The sequence below is a fragment of the Dermacentor silvarum genome, chromosome 11, assembly GCF_013339745.2.
Source record: "Dermacentor silvarum isolate Dsil-2018 chromosome 11, BIME_Dsil_1.4, whole genome shotgun sequence".
NCBI classification, from domain to species: Eukaryota; Metazoa; Arthropoda; class Arachnida; order Ixodida; family Ixodidae; genus Dermacentor; species Dermacentor silvarum.
In genome coordinates, this window is record NC_051164.1 from 72,627,366 (window position 1) to 72,646,481 (window position 19,116).

At 44.6% G+C, this 19,116-nt stretch overlaps 1 protein-coding gene across 1 annotated transcript; it reads right to left on the minus strand.

Moving 5' to 3' along the window:
• Positions 1-572: 572 nt before the first annotated feature.
• Positions 573-17,760, minus strand: LOC119432393 (probable maltase-glucoamylase 2). Its single transcript, XM_037699560.2, has 12 exons — positions 17,666-17,760; positions 16,267-16,379; positions 14,180-14,305; positions 11,928-12,050; positions 9,766-9,894; positions 9,220-9,339; positions 7,265-7,373; positions 3,721-3,865; positions 3,153-3,289; positions 3,053-3,087; positions 1,301-1,412; positions 573-984 (listed from the first exon to the last, which is right to left on the minus strand). The coding sequence occupies exons 1-12, from the start codon at positions 17,724-17,726 to the stop codon at positions 950-952; spliced, it is 1,245 nt and encodes a 414-aa protein (XP_037555488.1). The 5' UTR covers positions 17,727-17,760; the 3' UTR covers positions 573-949.
• Between the last annotated feature and the right edge of the window lie 1,356 nt (positions 17,761-19,116).

Below are 19,116 nucleotides of genomic sequence, written 5' to 3' on the forward strand. Positions count from 1 at the left end.
AAATGGAAAAAAAGAAAAATTGAACACTTTATAGATACATCGGTTATACACCCTTTTTCTATGTCCATACCATCACATAACAAAAAAATGTTTCAATTCATGGCAAAACCTGATGGGCTTTCTGTAGTTTTATGACAAATGTTATGTATTCCATGATGATATGGCTCATACGGTCTGTTTGCCATAATTATCGTACTTTGGCTAGAATGAAGTTATTATGAAGCGCGAAACGTGTTGGTTTGGTGTTCTTGAAGACATAGGAAATAGCGACAATGTGTCTTTCATTTATTTTTCAAGGTTGAACTTGACAAGGGCGGCAACGCCAAGAATGTTATTTTCTTGTATCCACGCTGCGCGTCCCTTAACCTATTGTCGAACGTCTTTGTAACCTCCAAGTTCGTCTCATTTGTTAGTACCGGCGCTAAAATGTAATGCTTTGAAACTTTCCAAGAATTGCGACAATGTTACAGGGTGATGGTAACGCGAGACGAGCTAAGTTTGTTAAATTTTTTTTCGTCGCGTGCAACCCTCCGTCATGCGCATTTTTTTTTTTTTTTTTTTTTTTTTGAGCCCAGGTATCGCAAATCTTGAACACTAGTGGTGAACTGATCGCTGGCGCAAAGTAGTTCCAGTGGAAACAACGTAAACGCTTCTTGACCACGACAATTATGCACTTTAGATGCCTTCGTTGTTAGATCGGACAGAGCGGCACTACGTCACAAGGTGTCACAAGTTAGGACCTTTTATAAGCCTTCGTCATAGTGTAGGAACTGTTCGTTTTTTTTTTCATTCAGGCGTGATATCCGATGTCGCACTTCGTGAACAAAGAAAGCAGGTGCTTGAAACTCACTCGAAGAACAGCGGTCTCACGACCGTTCCGCCGCTGAGGCTGACCCTGAAGAAAAGTGCGTAGAGAACGGGCAGTAGACTGTACCTCGTAGTGACGGCATCAAGGGCCGCGGCTGTCATGGAAACCGTGTCTGCCTGCGCCAGACAGAATAGCAACGCACAGTGGATTAGGCATAACTGAAACTCGGATCATTCGTACCTTCGGATAATTCGAACAAGTCTTAATTTCCTTTTTCTTTGGTGCACTTTCTTCTTTTTTTCTCTCGTCTTGTTCATTATCAGCTACTGACATTTCTGTCAAACGGCGGAAATTTTTCACGGTGCAGGCTGTAGTGGTACAAGGGTAAATGTTCAAAAAGCAATACCTTTTTGTATGCTTTTCAAAAGGCTTGAATGGTGATCTCGTTTTAAAAAGTAGTTTCGCCAATTCCGAGCCGTGCGGTATACTTACACTTGAACGTCTCATCCTGAAGTCGAGGACCAAGGGGAAAGAAGGCGCCAAGTTCGATCCATCTTTGGCACAAGAGTGTTGAGCTAGTCCCCGAACAGAGGGGGACTCCAACCTGCACAGATATCCAAGAGCGAACTCCGTACGTGTTCGCGTGGGAGTTCCTAAATGCATGCGAACAAAGGTATCTTTTCTTCGTTGGGCTTTCAAACAACCGGCTTAACTACGTTTAATATGCCAAATGCTCAGAGCAGATTTCTACTTTGAGAGAAAGCTTAAGCTCCTGAGCTCCTATCTAAATACGTGCATGGGAACGAAGAAATCAATTTACTCTGCATCCGCTGCACCAAATCTTATGAGGTTTGCTTGCGTTTAAAAGAAAACTTTAAAATCTAATGACTGTAGGAAGCAGATTTCTTTTTTAGTTAGGCCATCAATTTTAAAAAAATACATTGATGGAGTTCGCACAATTGAAAATACGCAAGTACCACGGTTTTGAACTATGTAACCCCGTAATAAATAACGATATCACAACTCTGTAAAGTCCATCGTTCAAGAGATATAAAACGCATAAAATTTATGCACGGTACACTGCACTCAAATACACCACCAATTTGTGAGTAGCACTTTTTCAAAACCCTCGTAAACATTGTAACACATTCACGTAAGCTGTAACTTCATTCATGAAATCAGTCCGCTTCAGGGGCTCAGGACCCCTGAACACCGCAAAGCTATATATCACCGACAGCTTGCTGCTCTACCTAATGAGGAGCGAAACAATTCACCTAATCTAGGCGCCTAATGTACATGTACTTTTTTCTTATTTAATAAACGTCTCTCTCTCTCTCTCTCTCTCTCTCTCTCTCTCTCTCTCTCTCTCTCTCTCTCTCTCTCTCAGATGGACGAGATGCGGCTTTATAGAACTGCGATATCTGCTTCTGGTGCTGAGTTGCGAATTTGTAAACGTTGTGCTTCAAATATTTTGCCAATATTTCGTCAATTTTTCGTAAAAAGTACGAGGTCCTAAATCAAAACTGTGCTTCCTACAGTTGCGAGAATTCAACTTTCTCTCTAGATGCAATAAGCTTCATTTAAATGGGTCCAGCAGTTGTCTCTCGAGAGCGCATTTGTCCGCTTTAGATGCATTCGAATAGGAAAATCTGATTTGGCTCCAAGCTAAGGCTTCCTCTTAAACCGACTTTTCTTTTTCACAAATGTGTCAGAAAATGCCAAGGTTGAAAAATGAAACTTCCAGTTCACGACTTCGTAACTTCGCACTACAAATAAGGTACCGCAATAATGCGAGAACTGCATCGACAAGGACGTTCAATGTTGGCAAAATTTGCACGTACTGCGGCCGCGCTGAATCGTACCACTGTATGTAAATAGGACTTTAGCAGTTATCCGCAGTTATTCGCGATAACAAAAACGAGAAAGTACATTAACAAAGGCCGCCGCAATATCTGTAGATCCCATTGCTTTTAGAATCATTTAGAGTCAATTCGATAGGAGGCAGCGTCAATACGTTGAAGTGCATCAGTTTCTGCAGGACAGTTGCGACTTGAGCTGGTTGGTAACGCGTTTTCGGGAACGGCAAAAGACGGGGAACATTACACACGCAGGTCAGTGTGTGTCTGTCTCCGAGTTTTATTGTGTTTTTTTTTTACCGTACTGTTATAGTTACGCTAGCAAACACATACACCAGTTTCATTCGTAAAGCAAGACGAGAAACCGGAAGGGGGAATCTCAACTTACATAGGGAATCCCGAAAATATTGAACTCCAGGACAGCTGCAAGAGAGGAAAAAATAGGGCATCATTATGTTGACGACAGTATACAGCCAACGGTTACGCACCCACAATGGCTCTCCTCAGGCCCGACCATTCTCCGAAGTCTGGCAGTTGAACGAGATGTCCGGCATACCGGCCAGTTGAAGGGTACGTAGATTCAGAAATCACCAGGGTCCTGTCGCCGATGAGATCGGTCAGCGCCCTGCAAGCATATAAGACAGGTCAGCTGAGACCGCACTCACAAACCAGCGTAAAATTGCAAGCAAACTGTAATCTAAATGGTCAAAACTGCACAATGCTGGAAAGTATAATGCGCAATACTGGAAAGTAAATCGAATCCGCGACCTCATGCCTTGCTCGGCGGGTAGGAAGAGGTGAGGTGGCAGGGGAGTTTAGTAAGAGTGTTTACAAATATGCGGATTGGTAAAGGCCGTGTCAATATCGCGGAACTTAAAGAAGCGGAGGCTGTGCTGTCTACAATTTGCAGTTCATCGTAATAGTTTGCGCAGATCTAAGGACTCTAATTCCACTCGCAGTAATCTAAAGCTTATCGTGCAGCACCTTATCTTGTCATATTTTGCATCTTATCAGCATCTCAACTTCTCAGAAGCTTATCTTGCAGCATCTTATTACCATTGCGTTGCCATGCTGTGACTCCAACCGTAGATGCTGTGGACGTCGTAGTGCTTGTACCGCAGCCTTTCGCCGAACGCCGCGTTCATGCAGAGGGTGCCATTATGAAGCTGCGTGGCGTTGCCTTCTTCGTTCCTGTAGGCGACTTAATTAAAAAAATCAACGGCTTATTATGGGCGTTTTTCACGCGCCACTGAAAAAAGAAAACGGTAAGAGGGAGGCAGAATAGCTTTTGTTTTTCGTATTCTGAATAATGCTTTGCATGGGAAAATTAAATATGGTAAGCGTATAAATAAGTGATGACGATTACATAAAAAATGGAGGCATGAAGGCACGCAAGGAACTCTCTTACAGCGAAGCTGTTTATGGCTAGACTTCCATGTATTTTTGTTGTGCGTGTGAAAAAATGTGGGCCGATCCTGGTGATGCTGCAGAAAGGGTCCAAGCGCAATGGCACATACCCCTGTGGACTCCGTGTGGTGGGCTCCGGGACCTGTAACGCGCCCTTGAACTACCCTTGTCACACCTGGGACCCAAAGATGTCCCAGGCACAACGGTAAGAGCAGATACAACGATCGGATCTTAGCCCAAAAGGTCGACCCGCATCGGCCATGTCTACTTCCGCACCGCCCTCTCTTTGTCGGCGTTCCAACTGCTTGCGTGCCTAGTTTCCTGCCGCTCTCCCGGGGCGGCGGCACCGTCGCGTGTGTATATCACACAAGGTGCCGTTCTTCATTTTGAAGTTCATTTCTCTTCTCTCGTCGTAATGGGGAGGCCGCGTGTTGTGCGCACTTCCGGCGAAGATTACATTCTCGTCTCTTTGCCTACGAAGAGCGACGTCCCGCATGCGCTTGGCGTTTTGTGCGCGATCTTCATCCGTGGTGTTTGCCGCCCGCCGGCGACGACTGCATTATCATCTCTGTTCCTGCCGTCGCTCTTCGTAGGCGCGTTGCTCCTCGGGAGTCCGGACTATACGCGAATATAATTGAATTATTATAATAATAGAGGTAATACGAGAATGTGTGTGCGTACCTATCGTCACGATGGCCATCAATCAAAACAAGGAATGTGTTCGCACCTTTGTTCAAAATTTAGTGTCACCTTTGCGTCGTGTTCTAAACAGCTTCGCTGGTCGTCTACCTTCACAGAGTGGAATGGCTCATGATTTTTTTTTTTTTTTTTTTTTTTTGTCAGTGCTAATGCAGCTAGTTCAGTTTGTTCTCATGCGAAACGATCGAAGCAATCCTCACTCGGCAGATGCCACACATTCTGGCACACATTCTGGCAGATGCCACTGACCCGAAGGAAAGTCTTGTGAAAGTTATCAGGCGAGAGGCGCTTAGGTGTAAAGTACTTAGCACTGCATATAATAAAACGCTATGTCTGGCGAGAAGAGTAAATGTTTTTATTTTAAAAAAACGGTACGGAAGAACTGACAGAGACGGGGAAGATCAGCCATCCCTCCGGCTCTAAACATGTTTGCCTTTACAAAGAGCATACATGCCATTCAATCTCATTTCAACATAAAGTTTACTGAGTGCAACAAAAAAAACAACAATCATGACCCATTCCACTCTGTGAAGGTGGATGACCAGGGAAGCTGTTTAGCACACGACAAAGAATAGGATGGGGACGCCGCGTACAGTCCGGACTCCCGAGGAACAACGCGCCTACGAAGAGCGAGGGCAGGAACAGAGACGAGAATGCAATAGTCGCCGGGAGTTCGCACTACACGCGGCCCCCCATTACGACGACAGAAGAGAAGTGAAATTCAAAAGTTGAGAACGGCACCTTGCCTTATATACACGCACGACGGATCCGCCGCCCCGGGGAGCGGCAGGAAACTAGGCACGCAAGCGGTTGGAAGGGTGACAAAGAGTGGGCGGTGCGAATAGACATGGCCGGCGCGGGTCGGTCTTTTGGGCTACGATCCTATCATAGTATCTGTTGTTAACCTTGTTCCTGGGACCTCTTTGGGTTACAGGTGTGGCAAATAGTTCAAGGGTGCGTTACGGGTCCCGGAGCCCACCCCCGGGAGTCCCCAGGTGCCATTGCGCTTGGACCCTTTCTGTACTATCACCAGGATCGGCCCACATTTTTTCACACACACACGAAAAAATGCATGACCCGCCGTGGTTGCTCAGTGGCTATGGTGTTGGGCTGCTGATCACGAGGTCGCGGGATCGAATCCCGGCCACGGCGGCCGCATTTCGATGAGGGCGAAATGCGAAAACACCCGTGCACTTAGATTTAGGTGCACGTTAAAGAACCCCAGGTGCTCCAAATTTCCGGAGTCCCCCACTACGGCGTGCCTCATAATCAGATCGTGGTTTTGGCACGTAAAACCCCATAATTTTTTAATGCATGGAAGCCTAGCCATAAACAGCTTTGCTGGAAAAGTCAATAAAACACAACAGAATTCCTATAGCGACTTTAGAAGGAGTAAACTCACAGGAGCAAACTATCGCAGCGGACATCCGCTTCTCAATTAAGACTACCTTGCGATGCACGCAAGGAAGTCTTCGTGAGTTGCTTTATTCCCTGCCGCGTGACCTCCGAAATACGTGTTCATGACGTCAGCACTCTCAAAGTCTGCGTAGCGCACAAAACCCTGCACGTATGAACGGGTACCTCCAGTACATAGGTACCCGAGGATCACCGCAGTCTGAAGCGGAGCTTCAGAAATGGTATGTATACAGTCACAAACTAGATGACAGGGAACACGGAAGCGCGTGCCTCGAGGAACATGCAGAGCGCTCTGGCGAGCAGCTAACGCACTCCCGTAGTTTGTCATCAAAATCGTCAATATCGTCATCGATAGAGTTTCCTACAATAACTACTGGTGCTGCAATCGTTCAGCCACCATATAGGGAGGATTGCTATAGTATATGGATTTGTCTGATCTTCGTGCTTGTGGATTCAGACGTTCCTGTGGCTTTGTTTATTATACGCTGTGTCCTGCCTTCGTTATCCTGAATTGCAGAGCTATCTGTACTTTCTTTAAGTGCGGAAGACCCTGCGAACACTCACGGTCGCTACTAAATGCAGCGGTTCAGCCTGCCGAGGTGGCCAAATCGAAACGCCCCAAGCGTCTCGACGCGCTGGCTCGCCCGCAAGAAAGTGGCCGCTTGTCGATGCGTGCGTCTGTGGCCGTACTGGTAACAATATTGGGCTTTCGTGCTAGAGGTCCTGTGTTCGAATCCTGCCATGGGGAGAATTTTAATAATGTTTGCTTAATCATTTATACCTAAGTACATTGTTGAAAATGACGAGATTTCAAATTATATAGCTCGTTGTGCGAAATAATTTGGTGAGTCACAAGAAATTATCGGCGGCACGCCGCACAAATTATGGAAAGATAGAGGTTACAGTGGTAGGAAAATTGATACTAAAATCCCAGCTAAGCTTTGCATGGACACCGGAGTCACAGTGCGGTATCTAAGGGGACCATTTCAAACGTCTATATCAATTGAAAGATATGAGCAAGGAATCGTGAGTTACGTACTGCAATTAACAAACACTGTAAACAGCGATATCTCCTCACCTGGCGTATACGGCGGATATTCCCATCGATTCTGAGGACACGCTTGGCACGCCACGTCGTTTCGCTCGCAGGAAGCAGATCCGCTGAACTCGGCCGGTTCATTCAGCCTCTTAAATGAGACAGGCACGGAAAACAAACACTCGGCTTGTAAAGTCCTTGAACGAAAGTTAAGATTTCATAACCACGACCCAGACAGACGCGAAGTGCTTAGGCTACGGCGGAGCATACACATTGCGTTTAATTGCGCTTAGCATTGTTAGCTCAGCTCAGCAACTTTGTGTCCATCTATATATTTATCTATCTTTCACCAGCGAACAAAGTTGTCAACTAGCTTGGGCCACTAGGCATGCGCTGGCTGCTGTCTGGCCGAACAGGCAACTTGCACTCCATACTTACATTACATTAGTATTACATTTCATTAAAGCCGCCGCAGGGGTTTGGAGGCTATGGTGTTGCGCTGTTAAGCACGAGGTCGCGGGATCGAATCCCTGCCGCAGAGGCCGCATTTCGATGGGGGCGAAATGCAAGTTGGGGACACGTCAAAGATCACCTGGTGGTCAAAATCAAATCGTGGTTTTGGCACGTGAAACCCCAGAATTCGTTCATTCAAACATAATGATTACAAATCTCTGCCAACAATAAAATTTCCTATCACTAAATTACATATGCACTACCACTTTGATGCACTACCACTTTGATAGATAATCATGATAACCAAGATAACCTGCTCCCGGAGAAATCGCAGTAGCCACGTGATCGAGTTTCTGTCGGATATCGGTCGCGCTCCCAGGTTGAAGGTCACGCTCGCAAGCTCAGAGCTGTAGCTCGGAGCACTGAATGAACCGTTTTCCAAGAGTTCGATTTCGACCATCCGTATGTAAAACGCACCGTAAGAGCGCTCAATGGAGAGCCCGAAAGAGACCACTCAAATGTACCATAAAAGAATCTACAGCGCCTTGTGAAACGGACGCTGCAGCGATTCTAATAGTTTGCGATTTTAAACAAGTCTTGAAAAAATAAATAATGGTTTGATTTGTAAAGTAGTCTGCCTACAGCCGATACATATAAACTTTTTTTAATGCAACAAACCTCGTTAAATTCGGTGTCACGGATGCCAAGCGAAACGATTTATCATTTTTACAGTTGTTCAGACGGAAGCTCCTAATGTAAAGCGTTGTAAGTTTTGGCGCGGGCGCTTCCGTCTAAGTACGTGGGAGCGGATAAATAGTTTTTCTCGGCAACCTTCTGCGTTGATTTTGATTAAATCTGTTGCATTTAAAAGAAAAAGCCTTGTGACAGCAGGACTTTCATTTAGGCCGCCAGCTTTTGTTTTTAATTCAAAATAAAATGCAGTGTTGAGTTTTCAACTCTGTAACACTCTGTAAAAAGAAACGATATCATACTTCTGTAAACTGCACCTAAAAATACATCTAAAGGGGGCAACGTTTGTGTATTATACACCGCTCGGAAATATACCATTAAATTGTGAGTAGGACTTTTGCGAAAGCCTGGTTCACATAATTCACATAAATCGAATTCGTCCGCTATATATATCCCCTAACAGTGGCAGTTTACTGAACTGCGTTATATGATGTTGTTGTTTTTTTGCTTTTTTTTTTTTGCAGTGTTATGGATTCGTAAACTTCGTGCTTCAATTATTTTTTTTAACTTACCTTATTTCGAGAATTTTCCGTCACACATTCGAGGCCCGAAATCAAAATTTTGCATCATGCAGTCACTAGAAGTTAACTTTCTCCCCCAAACGCAACAAACTTAATTCAGATCGGTCCAAGGGTTGCGTCATAAAAGCATTTTCCCATCTTACATGAATTTCAATTGGAGGCATCGCCGTTAGCTCCGAGCTTAAGCTTGCTCTTAATACGCGCAGCGTACGCCTTTCAATCACTGCTAAAATAGCCGCTATCAAGGACAGTATAGGAGCCCAGCAAACTTACGAGGAACATTGCGTCAAAGTCGGCGGTGGATTCCTGGTAGTCCAAGATGGCGTTTCGCCACCACTGCTTGGTAGAGTTCTTCAGAAAATCTGGGAAGGCTGAAGGTCCGGATGGAAGCCCCTGCCAGAAAGAAAATAAGAAAACAAACTTTAATCAGAACAGCACGCCAGTGAAGCGAGCGTAGCTTCTCCACTCTGCAATAGATGTCCAGGAGTCCTGGACATCTATTGTCTAGGAGTCCAGGAGCCCAGGAGTCCTAAGTCCAGGAATCCAGCGGCCTTATAGCTGCCCTTCTACAGATCGGTCGATCAGTTCGAGCAGGTCAGTCGAGTCGGAGCTGGACAGCGCTCATTCGCGTTTTCTTATATTTTTTTGCGCAATTAGACATATGTCACTCAAGAGGCTTCAGACAAAAATGACACGAACTAACGCAAACACTAAGTATAGCGAATACACATGCCGGAAGAATACCATAATTACAAATGTACTTGCACGACCGATATACTATGTAGCAGTAAGCACTTTCCAAGCAAGCCGCTGGCATACCTTAGCATAAAGTACAGCGTTTGGGTCAGAACCGCTGGTTCCGGAACCTATCTTGACGAACACGTCCTCTTCGAGACCTGTTGTGTATGGGCTGTACCGCGTGACGTTGTCGGCAGGAATAGCCGGATTCTGGAAAAATAAGCAAACAAATATCGCTGAGAAAAAAATACGTTGGTTTTGACATAATGCTTAGCTCACTCTAACTCGTACTTTTCAAGTATTTTCAGCGCTGTATGTTTAGTGGGCGATCAAGAAGCACGGTTAACATTGCGTGATACCGGAACGCTCGGAGTTAAAGGGGCTTTATATAGGAAAATTATTCTGAGCTGTGTTAGTAAATTACACTTCCGCAATACCAAAAACACCACTCTTCCCGCGACAGGAGGCTTAATAATCCAGAAAGATCTCAAAAAAAGAACAAATGGCGACACACTAAACGTTCCGCACCAGTTTTTAAGGTACCAGCTTGCCATGACGTCACAAATTTTGACGGCATCTGCTTGAACTACGGAGAAAGGAAATAAACTAGGAGATACCATGACGTCACGCAGCTATCCTTGGAAATAAGCGAACTCTACATGAAGCCATTTCCTTCGCTTTTTTCCCTCGCAGTATCAACCTAACACGTGACCTCTGAGACTCAGCCTATTGGCCGGGGATGTTTGATTCACCGGTAGCTTTTAAATCGATGCGCACATTGCTCGACTGTTCTGCCATGGCTTTGCTGCCTGCCAGAGCGTGAGCACTAAAACTTACCGCGCGCTCTGATGTGACGATCACGTGTTGGGGCCTACACGTTTCGTTTCAGTCGTATTGCTCAATGCTATCGCCTAATTCTTTCCTTCTTCTATGACTTAAGCCCACTTAAATTTTTTGTCGGTAAAGGTAGACTGCATTCTATTCTAAACTAGCCAAAGGGTGAACCTAGCAAGTTTCAAGAACTTTTACCGCGATGACTCAAATACGGAAGAATATATTTGAACCTGTGGTGTCGCAGTGACGTACCGGCGCTCGTTTATCATTTTATAATAGCCTATTACCGCGAAATTAACGAAGAAAAGTTTTGAAAGAATGTATTACTAATTTAAATTAACTTCCTGCTTCTCTTTAGTGTCTTCTTAATTTAAATTTACTTCCGGTTTCTCTTTAGTGTCTCTTTAGCGCGCGTCTCCCAGCCACGAACACAGAATGCAGCTGATTGCTTCCTGGTGCATATTTAATTTACTGCGTTTGAGTTTTAGCTGTCTTTTCTACTGGCGTCTGCGTTAGCACCGCCTGCCTGTCAGTGCCATCAATCTTTACCAGCTCCCTCAGCTTCCAGTCGTTCTAAATTTCAACTTCCCCCACGCAAACGCGTCGCGTTGAACGTGATTCATTTGCGTTCGGTGTACCTTTTCTGCAGCTTATGGTGGCTTGGCGAATAACGGCTATTGCCTTCGAGATTTGTGTCCCTACAATGCGTTTTTATTTGCCTTTGTTACTATGTGATTAGTCATATGACATACAAGAGGCTTCAGACAAAATGACATGAACTATCGCGAACACTATAAGTATACAATATAAGTATAACGATTTATCGCTCGCAAGAGGGAAAATTTGTAAAATGAAATACTATGGTTCGGTTGTGCACTCTAATAGATATTTTTGTCATGTTTGACTAATGTTCGAGACATTCTTCCAAGAAAAGAAAAGAAAGGCTTCTAAAGTCTAACCCGGTTATAACGCAGAGGTCCGTGCACTAAAAATCTAGTACTGTATATCAGGTAATTTCATATACTCAAACTAACCTATAAGAAACCTAAACGAACTCTTACGATGCGTTCATTATATGCGTGTCTTGTGCCTCCAGTGAAGAGAATAATCAAGGAAGACATAAATTTATTGAACTACGCGTAGTAGGGAATCATTGTTTTCTACGCTCTGAGCGTGACAAAAAAACTATAAAAATAACCGAACACTGCGGCATGCAAGCGACCTTATGGCGCTGGCAACGAACGCTAAGAGTTCGCTAAATCCGATATCGAGTTCGTTACTTGGCAGTTATTTCACATGAACATCGGCCAGCAAGTTTCGCGTATTCGATAATGAGAATAATTCGTTTTATCGGGGTTATCAATGTCCGGGTTCAACTGTAGAAAACAAATTAATGGCTGATAACATACTGTGACCAGGCCAATTTGGATGCCCACGCTCGCCAGCTGCCGGATGTACGCCTGAAGACCGCCGAAAGCGGAGTTCAAAGTGAATGCTTTTGAATCTTGAAAGACGTCCAGCCAGATGACATCCTAGAAAAAGAGAGAGAGAGCATTATTTCGCTGGCAAAAAATGAGCCCTTCTCACGCTGCAATTGTGAAAGCCAAAAAAAAACATTAATACGTAAAACGCTGTGCATTTCATGCAGGGGTCGTTAACTAAGTCTACAAAACGAAACAATGAGATCTACTGTGCTGTAAAAAAAAATATTGAAAAAAAAAATCGGCAAACTGATTTTCCACTCATGGCTCCTCTCTCTGATTTTATTGAAAGCGACAGCAGTTACTTCCACCAACGTCCTCAACATAGGACAGAAATGTTGTTAATGCTGTGTAAATTTTGCAATAATCCTCAAAGCATACAAAAAACATTGTGGGGGCGGGGGCTCTCTACACGCTCATACTGTCAGCCGGCATGTCTCGGGGCACCTCTGATTCAAGCCAGTAGTGCCAGCGCTGTCGCTAGCGACTGCATCTAGGCGCTGTAGCGAGACCAACAACAGAGTATACGTCATGTTCGATGGTTTCTTCGGGGCCGCGCAATAGGTGTCATGTGCCATTCGATGCCATTGTGCCGGTGAGTCTGTAATGCGAACACATTTATTTCTCGCACGCCGGAAAGGACAAAAATACGCAGGTCCAACTCAATGGTGGCATCTAAACGACGCGAAGCCTTTTTTTTTTTAATAAAGAATGTTGAAATTATATGCTTACGTGTCTTTTCTCAAATTGCTGTCGTATTTTAGTTATGCTCTAACTTTCAGAATACATTCTAGTTGTTCTATTATAGCAGGCCATGTTCCAGTTAGCTGCTGCTGTAGAGTCGAAGGCGGCTTTATCGTTAACATACAGTCCCCTTTCTGTTTTCGACGAGAACACCAACGTAATAAAATAATTTATAACGCTTTGTGGTTTAAAAAGCCCCACAAGCTGTCGCTATAGTGGCGTCCACGCTTCCGTTATAGCCCCATATTCTGTAAGCAGCGGTAAACGTTTAATGACAAGCTAGAATACAAATGTAGTTGGGGTTTTATGCATGCGTTAAGCCGCTCGGTTACGCTATTTCTCAAACTCCGCACTGGCACTCCCTTTTACCATGCCATGATTTTATAAGCGAGCAACTGGGCGGCAATCCCAGCGACATCTAAACCGACATAGCAAATGCACCAATGCTACCCGTAGTCACGGACGCTCTATACGACGCTACGCAAGCTATCCCGACGCAACGCCTTCTTTCTCATGGGATTACCTCTCCCAACGCACCTCTCCTCTTTTTGTGTCCCTTATCATAGCCGCCTCTATAAACACTGGGGATGCGAATGGCCGAGGGACCAGGCAAGGAACCCTTCGCTTTATTGTATCGAAACGCCCACGGCGCATGCGCAATCAGTGTTTCGTTGTCTAGTTCTGAACGCAATGTGGCTTTGTACCGATTCGCATATTTTGTTTATGCTAAGCGACCGCAGAGACCAACAGCGACCGCCACCGTAGAAGCGACACTCCTTCCGCCATGGCAACACTTTTACCCACTCGGCTGAACACTTTATCCATTCGGTTACCGGAACCAGCTAATCGCTGGCTGTGCTTATCGCGACCTATCGTTCTCGCATTGGAATGGAAGCAATGACGTGTGACACCCACGTGATTCTCGAAACACTCGAGGTACACGTAGTACAGCGCAGTCGCCTTGGCGGGAAGAAGTTTTGCTTCCTCGATGGCGGTCGCATGAAACAAAACATACGAACTGCTACAAAGCTACGTTGCGTCTAGGACAGGATAACAAAACACCGCGTTTGCGCCGCCTACATTTTGATGTTCTCTGTTCAGGTGTGTGGTGTTCCGCGTGCGACATACACCTGTTCCACACTGCATCAAACGGTACGTCACGCCGTTTGTTAGAAACAGACCAAACTGCAATACGACAAGCGCCTAATGGCAAATATATTACTGAACGTCCTCTGCAGAATATCTCAAGTGAACGCTCTCTCCCAGTCTTGGTCAACTTCCGCTCTTTGCAGTGTGTGCACTGAGCATCTTACTCGGCTACCAGAACAGCGCAGAAAGCGCACTGCTATACTCCTAAAAAGGAACAGAGTTCCTTTTAGTAATTTCAGTGGGAAACTCTCTAAGTGCCGTTTGCTTGCCATTTACTATGATCTTACCTTGGGCACCCCAGCCTGGTCAAGAGCTGTGACCGCGCCCTTGACTTCATTGAGCGACGTGTAATCGGACATCCACACTTGATACCCCAGAGCCCAGATCGGCGGCATGAAGGGTAGTCCGACGAGCTGAAAGGCAACTGTTGTGATTATCTAACGAATGCGGCTGGTATAAATCTCACAAACATTCTTTTTTTTTATGTGCAGTCGCAGGTAGGAAGAACGTGGAGGCCAACCAGAGTTCAGATGTACATGTTGAAAGTGACATTCGACCAGCTAGCTACTCCATACATCGCTTATGGAGAAAATAGGAAACAACTTGGCTACGAAAAGACAGCATTAAAACGTGTGAACAGACTAACACCTACTTAAAAATAACAAATAATTAGAAAAAAATCAGATGCAAATAACTTTAGATGTGTTATATTTTATATTTTTAGAGTTAGCAGAACTGCTCAAAATCGTCTGCGATAGATAGCGGAATTTTAATCTTAGAGCTGGATCGCTCGAATAGGCAAACGTTATTTCAGTAGAGTAGCAGTCTGGGTCGTTGGTACATACTGAGTAGTAAAAACCAGTCAAAAGACGAAGGACAGGGTGTAAGCGTGTGTGCCACGTCTCTTCCCTGTCCTTCGTCTTTTGACTGGTTTTTACTAATCAAACGTTATTTGCACAAAAATTTCGGAACGCATATCTGACTAATTAGCAAACATTCACTAACCAACTTTTAAACGAATTACTTTAGGGCAGATATTACAATTAACGAATTGAAGCCGGTGAGTCCTTAAGGCCGTTCGTTTGGTAATTATGTGGAGACTAACACAAAGTTTTGAGATAAGCAACATCAATGCTGCGTTAAGTCATGTTGTTCTCCTTACTTTTTACCAAAACGCATTTTTATGCATCGCAGGACAAAAATAACCGGAACACCGGAATGCATCTCGTCGCACACCTTGGGAACGCATATATCGAAACTGGTGCCATCCTCAGAGTTCGTTCCAAGTTCGCCTCGCGAACTCACCGGCTACGATTCATGAACTGCGATGTGTGCCGCAAAATAATTAGTTAGAAATTTAATTGTTAATTAGGTTTTTGTTAATTCATCGATTATGTGTTTCAATTTCTCGTGCAAATTATGGTCGTCTCTCTCAGTAATCCAGCCGAAGGAGTACAAATATTCCATCTGCTACGAGTGATTTTTTTTATTTTAATATTGAAAAAAAAAGAGTAGATAACATTGAACATCAATGCATCGCAAATATTAATATATAAGCCAAGCAGGGGAAGTGGAGGGGTGGCGAGGAGGAGGGCTGTTGTAAGCGGAACGCTGCAAGCACACGAGTCAATGAACGTCGCTAAACCCATCTATACAGTCGACTCCCGATAATTCGACTTTTCGCTTAATTCGAAAGAGCGGGAAAGTCCCGGCGACTTTTCAACCATACATTACCATGGAAGGAAAGCTCGTATAGTTCGAAAGCGAAGGTTTATTCGACCCCTTCGTGCGAGCAACGGTTCCCAAAACCTTGAGAAAACAAGAAATTAGGTAGACGTCGCTACTGCTTCCCTAAGCGTTATGTTCTTTTTTTTTTTTTTTTTGCTGATATTCCCCTGCTGTATCTTTATTTTTTTCCTATGTATACGTGCGCCAGCACTTAGACCTCATGGTTGTTCCTCGGCACGATAAATTATTGATTGATTGATTGATTATTTGATTGATTGGTGGTTGATTGGTTGATTGATTGATTGATCGGTTGATTGATTGATTGTACTTCAGTTGCTGACGCTCTTTCCCCGTAACGTCATCTGTTCCCGCTTGTTCCGTGTCGTGTCGCGCCCGCATATTCAGCGTCGTCCATTTAACCCGGCTGCCGCGTGGAAATTACTCAGCGCTGACCATCGAGGTCAAGACAGAAATTCTTCAGGATCTATTTCTTGATCTCCAAAAAAAGATTTCAACTCCTCCATTTTGCGATCGTTCATTAATTCGACCTTCCGGGCGATTCGATGTTACCTTGCGGGTCCCTCAAGGTTCGAATTAAAGGCAGTCGACTGAGATCTGAGATTCGCTTGAGAAGAGGGCCTCCTACCTTTTGGTACTGTTGAACCACCTGGGTGGGCGTGGAGCCGACGAAGAAGTAAAGGTCAAGGATTCCACCCGTGGTCGCAATGGCGACGTTTCCGCCCGGAGTCACCGTGTAATCTGTTCCAAGACATAAACGTGCGCATGTTTGATGCACGTCAAGTACGCGCCGTATTGCCTACCTTGCGCTTAGCAACGCATCGCCACGTAGCCACTAAGCCACCCCACCGCGGGTACGTTCACTTTTACTATCTAGTGAAAAAAGACCAAACGCTTTCAGAAATTTCACATCAGACCGCACGCTCCTGTCTTACTTTACGGGAACTCGGTTTGGGCTCTCTGACGTGATACGAGAGGGTGCGGTGTTTGCCTCTATGTCTTAAGAGACGTCGAGGTCATCCCTGCAGATAACGACGCTTTCATCAACACTACCACCACGACGTCGAACTTGTTAAGAAAGAAAGAAAGAAAGAAAGAAAGAAAGAAAGAAAGAAAGAAAGAAAGAAAGAAAGAAAGAAAGAAAGAAAGAAAGAAAGAAAGAAAGAAAGAAAGAACGCAATCTCTCGTGAGAACAGACTGAAGCTCGACAAAAACAATGTAGAAACAAAAATTAACGAAACACACCCAGGAACATAGTTATACATCGTAAGGATCGTAACAGCGCAAACAAGACACGGACAAAAGGAAGGAAAACCGACAACACGGCGCTGACTATCAACTGATATTTTATTGAAGGATCGCCTAACATATATACCAAATTCAAAGAACCATGACATGCCAAAGAACCAACACATGACAAAGAACCAACAAAGCTATACACGGTGTTTCACTTAACTTGAGCCAAACTTTAAAAATATGCAAATGCCACGTAGCTGGACAGAACCAAGGTAATGTTGTTTGCTGTCGCTTGGAGATACTCAGAGTATTTCTTGCATTCCGCCTAATTACATACTTAATCCTAATTAATTAATGAAGTTCACAAATATTATAATTAGATGAAAATATTAAATGATAAAATTGTAGAGGAACATGAGAAACTCCCGATACAGCTTTCTGTTGCTAAATACGTGCTACATAAAAGGTTTTCCGAGCGTGAAAGAAGCCCGCGAATACACGCAAAGTGCCTCGAGCGGCCAGTCGCACGGCAATTTTGCGCGTATTCGCGGGCTTCTTTCACGCTTGGAAAAACACTTTTGTGTAGCACGTATTGAGCAACAGAAAGCTCTATCGGGAGTTTTTCATGTTGCTCTACAATGTTCTCATTGATACTTCTCCTCTTCTTCTTCTTCTTTCTTGTAGGGCTAATAAATAAATCGGGCATTAAGATATTATAACCACGCGAGAAAATTAAAAAAAAAATAACTGCACCGAGTTTCACCAAGAAAACAGCGACATTCGTAACTCACCCATCGCGTTGCTGTTGAGGATGAGGACACCCCATGCTGTTCCGTCTCCTTTGGGGTTCATGAAGAACGGGTGAACGCCGGCGAAGTTCTCCCAATTCTTGAAGGAAAAGTGCACGAGTTCGTAAGTTTCACAGCTTGGGAAACCGCTTTAACACCACAAAGCCCAAATGTCATTCCGCATCAAAACAAAAATTAAGACAGATTATTCACATTTAATTACGGCTAATAGGGGGGGGGGGGGGGTATATTGGTACAAAGAAAACAATGAAACAATAATTGTGTACACATTAATTAGTACGTTAATTAATTACTTAGTAATTCATTTGCTGAACTATCCACAACTGAGAACTCCCTCCGGTATATCAAAAATACATGTATGGGCCCTGCATAGGATTTCCAGTGCTTAATTCAGAGATTTAGGTGCCAAAATCAGTGTATCAAAAATGATACATTGGGCTTTGTGGGGTTAAGCAACACACTAAGTAAAAGAGAGTTCCGTAAACTCTGTTGTAAGAAAGTAACGGGTTATTTCACATTTGAGGGAATTCTCGTGGTCCTCCACTGGAGTTGCACTTACCCTTCATTCAGTGACACTCAATAAGCTCGCGGTTCCACAGATGCAGTATAGATATGCCGTTGAGAACATGCAACTGGCGCTATTGATCTGCCATTGAAACAGGCTCGCTTGCCCTACCCCCCCCCCCTCCCCCAACCCCCACTAAACGCAGGAAATATATCGCTCCAAAAAGTGGCCTTTTCCGAATCCACCAGTGGGATTCACCGTAAGTACGAAGCTATAAATGACTGGCGTAGCACGTACGCGCCCCAGGTGGCAAAACATAGGAAGAGGGGAGAGAGAGAGAGAGACAAAACTTATTTTGATGAGGCACGGAGAAGCGTCGATCACCGTGGTGGGTGGAGGGGAGGAAGTGCGTAGTAGTACCCAGTGAATATAGCATGCAGCGAAAATTTCCGGCGAGATCTGAGAGTGGTATTCTGTAAGTGTCCATCTATAGTGGACTGTCCATTTTGGCTGCTGGTGAAGTGCTGATTGGCTGCAGGCTGGGGTACGAACGAGAACGAGGCAGGTGCTCCCATCCAATCCTCCTCCTCGCTCGTACCCAACCAATCAGCGGAGGCCGATATGGACAATTCACTAGGTGGACACTTACTGAATACTCCCGCTGAGGGTGCATACAAATGCAGAAACATCAAACCGGTTTTGCGGAAAGACCGGTTATTCTATTCACCGTTTATTCGGATTTGAGAACCGGATATCCGGTGTGATCGGTTATTCGGTTGGTTATTCGGTTAATAGTACCCGAATATTCGAATAGGCGGATATTTGTTGTTCTGTACTTGTGCCGAAATCACCTCTCTTCCTCTGTTGCATCTTTATATTTGTAGTTATTTTTGCAACCACTCGTGCAAACCTGACATTGCTCTGATTA

Coding starts and splice junctions, on each gene's coding strand:
- LOC119432393 (XM_037699560.2), bottom strand. CDS start 17,726: ATGAACCCCAAAGGAGACGGAACAGCATGGGGTGTCCTCATCCTCAAC. Junction 14,306..16,266: donor TGGTTCAACAGTACCAAAAG/GTAGGAGGCCCT, acceptor GTTGCCTTTCAG/CTCGTCGGACTACCCTTCAT. Junction 3,866..7,264: donor ATATCCGCCGTATACGCCAG/GTGAGGAGATAT, acceptor TTTTTAATTAAG/TCGCCTACAGGAACGAAGAA.